Source organism: Fundulus heteroclitus, chromosome 11 (genome assembly GCF_011125445.2).
Source record: "Fundulus heteroclitus isolate FHET01 chromosome 11, MU-UCD_Fhet_4.1, whole genome shotgun sequence".
Lineage (NCBI taxonomy): Eukaryota > Metazoa > Chordata > Actinopteri > Cyprinodontiformes > Fundulidae > Fundulus > Fundulus heteroclitus.
In genome coordinates this window covers 32,536,184-32,546,489 of record NC_046371.1, presented here as the reverse complement: position 1 = coordinate 32,546,489, position 10,306 = coordinate 32,536,184, and the positions used below count along the sequence as shown (strand labels likewise).

General features: G+C 38.1%; 1 protein-coding gene across 2 annotated transcripts; it reads right to left on the bottom strand.

Annotated features, from left to right (window-relative positions):
* Window positions 1–3,561: 3,561 nt before the first annotated feature.
* znhit3 (zinc finger, HIT-type containing 3) lies at window positions 3,562–7,656 on the bottom strand. 2 transcript variants are annotated; one of them, XM_012851106.3, is made up of 5 exons: window positions 7,148–7,656; window positions 6,519–6,550; window positions 6,363–6,431; window positions 5,440–5,520; window positions 3,562–4,067 (listed from the first exon to the last, which is right to left on the bottom strand). In XM_012851106.3, the coding sequence occupies exons 1-5, from the start codon at window positions 7,213–7,215 to the stop codon at window positions 3,883–3,885; spliced, it is 435 nt and encodes a 144-aa protein (XP_012706560.2). In that variant the 5' UTR covers window positions 7,216–7,656; the 3' UTR covers window positions 3,562–3,882. The 2 variants fall into 2 exon arrangements, with proteins under 2 accessions (XP_012706560.2, XP_012706561.2); XM_012851107.3 differs by having other exon boundaries at window positions 5,440–5,517.
* Window positions 7,657–10,306: the final 2,650 nt, after the last annotated feature.

The window sequence follows — 10,306 nt, the reverse complement described above, 5'->3', positions numbered from 1 at the left end:
ACATCGTGCTTCCCCCCACACACACACACACACACAATCGACACTAAACAGAAATAAACAGGCAAGGTTTTATGTCTGAAATGATCATAAGTACCAGGAGGTTTACAGGGACGCCGCCTGCATTGTAGTGGTGAGAAGGGATAAGGATGATCTGATCGAGCTGCAAATGACAGAATCAAGCCATTTCATTGTCCTCATTGTGAGAGAGGCAATGCATCAAGTCTCCCATAAATAAACCTACAGCGCTCCGCTCGTCCATTGGCAACCCTGGTAAAAGATGTTCAATAAGCTATGAATGAATTTGTTGCTTTTTATTAAGTAGCATAATTTCCACAGTTAATGTTTTGAAACATTTTGTCTTTAATTTAGATACATTTGCCCAGTGAGAGAAAAAAATGTCTAAATGGCAAATCAATTGACACCTCAACCAGCATCTTTGGTAGAGCAACATTTTAGGTTGATCAGAGTTTCTAAAAAAGATACTAATCCCATCCTGTATCCTGGGGCATATATATGATCCAACAAGTTTATTTTCCAGTTTCTTTTGGTCACTGCCTACTAAGCTGGATCCGTATTTAACAAGACTGCAACAAATTAAAGTGAAGAGCATGGGACCAGAGTTGATGAGGTCTCAATAGCAACCATTGGATATAGACTTGAAGTCAACCAGTGTTTTGGTTATGATACTTTTTTGTCCAACCATCTCAAATATACAGTGCCTTGCAAAAGTAGATTTTGTAAATCAAACAAGAAATAGGATACAACAGTAAACATCTTTGGATCAGTCTCTATTAGCTCGCCACATTCTACTATTGGGATTTTTATCAATGACTCAAAGCTAAACTGTTCCAGCTCCCTCAAGTTTCTGCTTGTGAATGGTGATCTTTAAGTCTGAAACCACAGATTCTCCATCGGATTGACATCTGGTCTTTGACTAGGCCATTCCAGCACGTTTAAATGTTTCCCTTAAATCACTCGAGTGTCTCTTTAATGGTATTTACCCGACTGGGACATTAACTTAAACTGTCTACTACGGTCATATGAAGACAAGGTCAATCTTTGCAGCAACCAACAGTCCCAGTGGGAATGGCCTGAAACAAAAGCTGAATATGTGGAAAACCGCATCATGCTCACTGTCACAGTTTAGGATTGTGTCTTGTGTGGCTTGTGTCTTATTTGAAGGTCCTGCAAACCACGTCAGTGCATGGCATCATGGAGTCTTCGAAATACCAGGATATTTTAAAGTCCTTCATGGTGGCCTATGCCGGTAAACTGAGAATGGGTCATCATGGGGTCTTTTTACTGAAATAACCCAGAAGTCAGCCTTCTATCATTGTCATCTCAGTCTCCAGACCTTAATCCAGGAAACGTGAGTGGTTACCTGAAGAGATGACACACAAGAGAGGATCCAGGACGATGGACGATCTAGAGAGATTGTGCAAAGATGTATGGCCAAAGGTTTCTCTGTTTCCTTCTTCTGTCTTAATTTTTATGCTCATTAATAAAACTTTCCCATTTTAAAGCAAAAATGCTTACATACATTTGCAATACTGAAGAGTCACTTGGTTGTCTTGCTGCTCCAGCCTTGTGAAGCTGCATGCTAAGTAAGCGTATGTGCAGTATTACTGGGGAAATGGAGGTTGCACCATTAAGTATTAATTCAGTTCAATTTGATTTTTTCTATGTCACACCGAGATAACAAGCATTGTCCCACGGCACTTTACAAGATAAACACGTCCAATTTATATGCAGGAATATGCAGTCAGTTCAATCAAACAGTGCAGACAGCTGTAAATTACATTACAAATATTCCAATATATGCTTTAATAACAACAGTGACAATATTTTTGGCACCTGTAATTCAATAGATTAAACATTTTTAACACTTATTGTAACCATAACCATAAAGTTCTTAAATTTCAGAGCTTTTGCCACAAGAAAACTTCATTCCAAGAATGGTTAGCTTTAATAAAATACTCTCCGACCAATGATGGGAACCAAATCATTATATACAGAACTCCAGAACTTGATCAAAGGTACTTTTACTTTGAAACATTCCTAACAAAACTGTGGGAAAATGGCTGGGGACAGACACAAGACAGGAAATTAGGCTTGAACTCACCATTAACCTCACATTCATTTCAGGCATATGGCAGCATTATGGACCGTTAGTCATTCTGAACGGCTCTTTATTACAAACTGGATTTTTTTAGACTCTAAACAGTGGCTTTCCAACCAATGTATTTCACTGGATTAAAGACAATTATTTTGATTTATAGAACTAACAAACTTTAAAAAAAATTCAAACAAAGCATTATTAACTGAAGGGGAATCTGGGAATAAGGACCTTAAAGAAAGTAAATAAAAAGGTTAAAAGATGTAAACTTCATAAATTTCTGTCTGCAAGACACCGTAGAGCTGCTCTCAACCATTAATAGGATGTTTGGTTGAGAAATGCAACTGTTTTCATTTTACAGTCAGGATGGGAACACCTGAACTTTACATCCACGATAAAAATACACCCTTCCAAACTCTTCTTTACGTATTCAGGTTTTTGGAGCGCACTTCATTGTTCAATATTTTCCATTCTGGCTTCATTAATGAATAAAGCCAAGGTGGAATCTGTGCTGCATAGTTTTTCCCTCCAGAAGCTAAAAAAAGAATTTCAGGTCCTGGTTAAGAGTTAGTCGTTTACACATTATATAATTTTCACATTAAATGCATATAAATGATTGAAGGTGTGTGTATTTTAAACCATGAATTTAAAGCAAAACTGAATCTAAATTCTACACATTTAAAATGTTCATTTTATCTGTGACTCCAAATTAGAAGAACAATTTTAAATAATAACAACAAATTGGGATAGGAGTTTGTGACACACAAGCGACCTGTCCAGGGTGTAGCCGCCTCTCGGCCACTGAATGCTGGAGATAGGCACCAGCACCCCTCACGACCCCACAAAGGATAGACGTGTTAGAAAATGGATGGATGGATGGATGGATGGATGGATGGATGGATGGATGAAAGAGTTTGAATTTATTGTGGATCGTCTTAAACCACACAGTCATAATTTGGATGTAGGCTCAAATAAATAAGTCCCCTCGGGATTTTTGAACGGACATGCCTTAAATTTTCCTGATGCAACTCAACAATAAAAACAAAATAAATAAAAAAAAAACTTGAGTAGGTCCTCTGGATGAGTTCTTCTTTGTGGAAACATTTCGTCTCCTCTCCAAGAAAGTTCTGGCTGAAAGAGTCCGGCTGAATTTAAAAAGAAATTCTTGGAGAAGAGACAAAACATTTCAACACAGAAGAACCCCTCTAGAGGACCTACTCACCCTTTTTTTTTCTTGGTCCATTTATATTTAATATTATTATCATCATCATCATCATCATCATCATCCATCCATTTTCCGACATGTCTATCCCTATTGGGATTACAAGGGGTGCCGGTGCCTATCTCCAGCTGTCAATGGGCGAGAGGAGGGGCACACCCTGGACAGGTCGCCAGTGCATCACAGGGAGTGTATCTTCAAACAGTAGGCCTAAATTTATCATTACTAATTTTCTTCAGTTGAAGAAAATTTAATCATAAAATCCAAAGCAGCCTCTTTCTCTTGAGAAATACAAATACAGTCGTTAGCACAAATTAAATCAGGATCTCAGATGTTCACACAAATTGCCAAAAAGAATCTGCAAAGTGACCTCAGGATCACGTTGTGCTGTTACTTCCAATGTGCTTGTATCTGGCGCCCTCCTAAGGGAAATAAACGCAACTGCAGCATAATGGGAAAAAATGGGAATTTCAAGGAATTACCTGCTACGTAAAATCTATGGCATGTACGGAGAAGAAAAATCTAAAGTTAGCTGTGGACACAATTTTTATGAATCGTATACAGTGCCTTCATTTTCAACAACTTTTAAACACTGATCTGCAAACTCCACAAACAGAGGTTCTTGCATGGCAGCCTTGATCGCAGCCTCTTTGCTTTCTGCACCGTCAACAGAGCGCAGTAACTGTCTCAGGTGGGGGTTGCAGAGAAGGTCTCTCAGCGCTGTTGACTGACCTGCAGGAAAGAAAAACAGGTGAAGTAAAAAAATAATTATTTTTTTTTTTTTAAAAAGCTGACATTTTCCCCCTTAACCTTTTTTGAACTCCAGGGCCCCGTTCTTTGTATGTTGCTTAAAACATCCGAGATCAAATGACACATCCAAGATGACTTCATCCGGCTAATCATGATCCGGCTAATTGGGTTCTTTGAACACACCTGTTATTTATGATTAGTATGGCTGGATTGAATTATCTGAGATAACTGCGCGTTCATGCGTTTGTTTAAAAGGGGAAATGTATCGATAGTAGAAACAATGATCAGCAGCGCTGCTATTGGCTGTTCAGCATGGCCAAAGAACGCCCACAGTTTTTCTCCCAAGCAGAACAAGAGCTTTTAATGGAAGGTTATGCCGAATTTGAGTCATTAATTAAAACGACAGGGAACACCTCAAAGTCTGCTAAAGCCAGGAGAGAGGGCTGGCAAAAAGTAGCAGACAAAACACATGCATAAGTACTGTCCAAGGTAGATGTTTCTATCACTTTCTACAGTATGTATTTTTGTTTTTAATAATTTCATATTTACTTTGTTCCCACTAGAACATGGAGACAAGTAAAAGTGAAATACAAGAATGTTCTATAAAATGGTAGCCTTTAATTATTATACTTTATTTTAAAAAGCCACTTGTTATGGCAACAGATCCAATATCAGTGTCAATCCTTAGACACTGGAAGTAAAGGACTCGTGCAAACTGGAAATTTTAACCAAAAATTCTTTATCTCTAAAAAAAGGTTTTCCTTTTCCAAGTCATACACAGTTTACACGGTAAAACTGTATTGCTCCGTGTCTAGATAATCCATCCATAGTTTTTTCTAATATAATATACGGCTCGACAAGGAAGCAAGCCTTTCAACGTAAAACTAAACTTCACAATAAAATGACCTGAACAAATCTTCTTACTGAATATGATAAAAATTAAAAGCAAACCATCATGCGAATAACTTAAATATTTTCTATTTATGGCTCTAACACAGCTTTTTCCTCATTAAAAGTCACTGTTAAATGATGTGTTTGTCTGTTTATAACAGCTGCCAAGAAAAATCTCTCTACAATTACACTGTCGCGCAGCGCTAAAGGATCCTGTCCATTGCGCAATACGCGATTAATTCAAAAAGCTCTGAAATTATTCTTGCACCTTCCGCAACAGGTTGCTGTCGTAAAAAATGGACGACATGAATACGACAGACTTCCCTATGTCCTCCGCTTATAAAGCTGTGATCTAATCCTGTTTACATGAAATAAGCCTGCGAGCGAGCAGGCCTAAGAAGCGACATATGAAGAACGGGCCCCTGGTGTTGTAAGACAGAGAAACGTAAAATTGGATCATTACCCAACGACTGAAGCCTGTGCAGTGGTACTTTGTCAATGATGTCGTCTTCATGTAGAAGATCGTCCACACTCCAAGGCTCTGCTGAGAATTCAAAGAACAAAATACTGAACAAATCGGCAGAAAATAAATTCAGCACTATTGTTATCTGGTGCAAAACTGATTAAACTAACATCAGCTGACAGTTACGGCCTAAACTTATGGAATCACTATTCTTGGAGGATGCCCAGTTGTTTCACTTTTTAGGCTTTCAGAATCGTCCCTCAAATCATGACATTGTTTTCAGTCGTGGGAACCAAAGGTTACTTACCTTCCCTCATTTAAAAGATAGACAAATTAATATTTTAGGAAATATTTTCAATTGCAAAAAAGACAGCGACAGCCATAGCTTGTAGGAATGAAAGGAGCCCCACCCATCACTCTTATTTAGATAATGCTGTTTCAGAAACACAGGGCACGCTAAAAGTACCATGTGTGCCAATCAGCTGACAGCAGGCTGACTACCTGAGCAGATAGCCTGACTAAACAGCTAATATTAGTTTGCTAGACTCTTGAGTGTTTTCTATCAAAGGCAGAAAAGTGAAAGGGGTCCTATTTTGACTATACAAGCTACTCCTAAGTTTAACTGGTGTTTACGATACATACATTGCTCAAAAAAATTTAAGGAACATTTTTTAATCAAGTCAACTAAACTTCTGGAATATTGATCTGGTCAGTTCAGTAGTAGAGGGGCTTGTTAGTGAAATTAAGAACAGGGGCAACAATGAGACGACCCCAGAAAAAAGACTGGCTTTGTAGAAACCTAAAAAGTAATTTTCTTAAATATTTTCATGCAGCAGCTATTACTGTGTTAGTGTTGCTGGCTGTAACATATATTTAATAATCATTAAAGAATAAGAACAATATTAACAAGGCAGCATCCATACCAAATGCAGCAGCAGCATCTTTAGATTCAGAGCTTGGTGAAGGAGGCTTCTCAACAGGAAGGCAGGTCTCTGCAAATACATGACAACTGTAACTGATAACATGAGGTGTAAAGTTCAAACAATCAAATGAAACCTACAGGATTTAAACGTTCGTACCTTTGTGCTTCTTGTAACAGCCAAGTGAACAACTGCAAAGATCACAACACAAAAGGGAGACAATAATTTATCTGGGAGAAAAGAAACATATTACATAAAATCATTATCGCCTTTAGAATCCTGGGTACGAATCTTGAATAAAAAACTATATATAAAAAAAGGGACCTCAGAGGTTTTGTAGACTTTACACTTATTTTATTTTTTAGCGCGGTGGGTCTAATTGCGACTAAATATGGCCCAAACAGGCTTCTGTACCATGTGTTTAGGTTGTTGTTCTATGTTCCGTTTTATCACTGTAATACGTTAAATAAAGAAAAAAATAATACACACAAGGACGACATCCTGTCCATATGTGCATTAACACCAATATGATTTTTTATAATGTGTTTTAAATTACAAACCGCTTTCACATATTGTTTACCGCTGTTGTATACCCGTATTTTCTCACATATGTGGCGAGACTGTTTCTTTGACAAAGGGATGTAAAGATCAATTATGGGAAATACGCTAACAATCCTAAACATAGATTACAATCATCTATGTTTACCGTTTATATTGCTGCTAAACAAATAAACTAACCGGAAATAAGCTATCTGCTAGCCTGTTAGCACTTCAACGCGTTTACTTACTATCGTATTTTGCAGCATGGACATTTGTATTTTGGAGCCTGTTCGCTGCACACATTACATATCTGCATGGTTCCAGGCGGGTCCAGAGTTCGGACTACGGAAAAACACCAGTTTTATTGCTCTTAGGCGACCACCGGCGTGGACAATAAGTAGTTCCGGTTGAAATGTTTGTCCTTCACAATAAAAGCATTGGTTTCCGTTAGGCTTAAAATCTTAGCCTCTAATTTAGTTTTAATACATTTGAGCTTATTATTACTATGTCCAAAATGCTCATTATAATCATCATTAATGCATGATCAGCTCCTCAATAGTTTGTGTTAGATCCAGAGCCAAGAGTATGAACCTTAATACAAAACTTCTCAATGTAAATCCTTCTGCATCTAGTGTGTTATGGGATCTTGCAAACACATTAGTGCCCTCAGAACTTTGCCATATTACAACCACAAATTTCAGTGTATTTTATGTTACCTACCAACACAAAGTTGTGTTTAAGTAGTAAGTGGAAGGAAAATTACTTTTTTCTTTCAGAAAAAAAATGTGTTTTGATGGAAACTTACCAATGCACATCACCCTGAAAACACCCTCCCCAGGTTGAAATATGGTGGTGGCAGTAAAATATTATGGTGACATTTCCCTTCAGGACACAATTTGGTAAGATGGATGAAACTAATTATGAAGCAATCCTGGAACCCATCATGTTTCAGGAGACTTGAGACTGGGGCAGCGATTCACCTTCCAACAGAAAAGGAATGGAAAGAACATTCATGTGTTAAATGGCTCAGCCTTAGTTCAAACTCAGACCCAATTGAGAATTTGTGCCAAGACTTAAAATTTTATGTTCACATTTGCTTTTCACCCAGTCTGACTGAGCTTGAACTTGGAGCTTCTACAGCACCTTATTAAAAAAGAAAAAGAAAGCAACCCAAAAAAAACTTTTTAAAATCAAGATACGATTTTATTCAATTAAAATACAGTATAGTAAGGCCTGCCTCCACAGACATGACCATGTTTACACAGCAGTGTTTATCAAGCAGCCCAACACTAAATATTCTTGCACAGTTGTAACACGAGAGGGTGGGTCCTGTTACAGGGCAGGTTAGCAATGGAGTGCTGTCTCGTCACTGGGCCATGCCCTCAATGTCACAGCCTCCATTTGCTGGATCAGGAAAAGACAGAGACGCTTGTCCAGGGTCAACAGGAGGAATCCAACTGATCTGCGGAGAAATTGGAAAAATGTGACCATGCTTGTATGAGACTAAAGTATAATTCATATGGTTATTAGGAAAGGAACTGGGAAAAGAACGTTCATGCACGATAAACAAACTTTTTTTTTATTTTTCAAACAGTGGATTTTTTTTTCCCACCAGCAGATGTTTTACATTTAAATTAAATCTCATTTGATCCATCTCTCACAGAAAATGCGACCGGTTCAACTAAAGTCATAAAATAACGTATTAGAAATCAATATTAAATATAAAGAGGCAAAATGCACCCCCAACCAGGCCATCAGGTTCTGACAGACATAGGTCCGCCCAGACTTGCTCTGTGCAGCTTGACCAGTCAGCAAAACCTCGCTGTATGGAAAACAAAAACATCGCCTGCTTACTTGGATCGTTGGGGGGATTTCTACCGCAAGTCTCACCTATTGGCATGGGGAAAGGGCATCATGAAGACGCGCTCTTGGTTCTCCTGCGCTTCATCTGGCTGTTGTGAAATTTTTCCGCGATCTTCCTCTCGTGTCCAGCGGGGATATGGCGGTTCGTGTTCAGCTCGATCTCCCTCTTGGTTCTCCCCTTGCCGCCGGCGTGGCAGGGGTATTCGTGCAGGTTGTAGTAGTCATACTGATCGTAATAGGCCTCCTCGACAGAAGCCAATCTTTCCATGTCTGTCGCCATTTGGAGACGAGGAGCAAGCGGCCTTTTCCTCTGCAGACGGATCTGGGAGCAAGTAAACAGATGACGTCACTGTGTGTTTGTATACGAAGAATCACGTGACCACGCCACTCGGGGCTCGTTCTTCGTACGTCGCTAACTCAGCTGGATTTGATTGTTGACGATTTGGCATGATCTTGGATTGTTCGGTTCTTCGAAACTCATCTTGCATGAAGGAGTAAAAGGCAATGAAAAGGCAGATAAATTAGCTAAAAGGGCTTTGGAGGGGGAAATAACAATTTCAATTCCTTTTGGGAAAGGGGAAGGGAAATCACTTATTAAAAGTAAAGAAATGGAGGAATGGCAAAAAATATGGAATGAAGATAAGAAAGGAAGAAGATTATATGAAGTGCAAAAGTCAGTTCGAATTCGAAGCATTAATGAAAGAAACAGAAGAGAAGGAATAATAATTGGTAGATTAAGAATAGGTCATACCTACTTAAATGACATGCTTTATTTAATAGGAAGGAAAAATAGTGATAAATGTGAGAGATGTGGAGAAAAAGAAAATGTAGAACACATACTGATGAACTGTAAGTCATATAAACTTGAAAGGGAAGAATTAAAGAGAATAGTTAGAAGTATAGGGCATGAATGGAATCTTAAAGGTATATTAGGAAATCATGGAAACATAACAGATATTCATAAATTAAGGAAAGCATTGTTTATTTATCTTAAGAATACAAAATTTAAAAATAGAATCTAATAGATGTAAAGTAACGCTACTACACACTCATGTACAGTAGGTGGCGGTATGCACCTTAAAGTTGCTTGTTATCCGCCATAATAGAAAAGAAGAAGAAGAAGAAGAAGAAGAAGAAGAAGAACTCATCTTGGACTTGTTGTCATAGCAACATGTGCGCCAGCTTAAGCAAGAATAATTTGCTGAGTTTTTCGAATTAATCGCGTATTGCGCAATAGACAGGATCCTTTAGCGCAGCGCAATGGTGTAGAGAGATTTTTATTGGTGGCTGTTATAAACAGACAAACACATCATTTAACAGTGGCTTTTAAAGAGGAAAAAGTGGTGTTAGATTCATACATAGAAAATATTTAAGTTATTTGTAGGATGGTTTGCTTTTTGTTTTTATCATATTCAATAAGAAGATTTGTTCAGGCCATTTTATTGTGAAGTTTAATTTTACTTTGAAAGGCTTGCTTCCTGTCGAGCCGTATATTGTATTAGAAAAAACTATGGATGGATTATCTAGACACAGAGCAATACAGT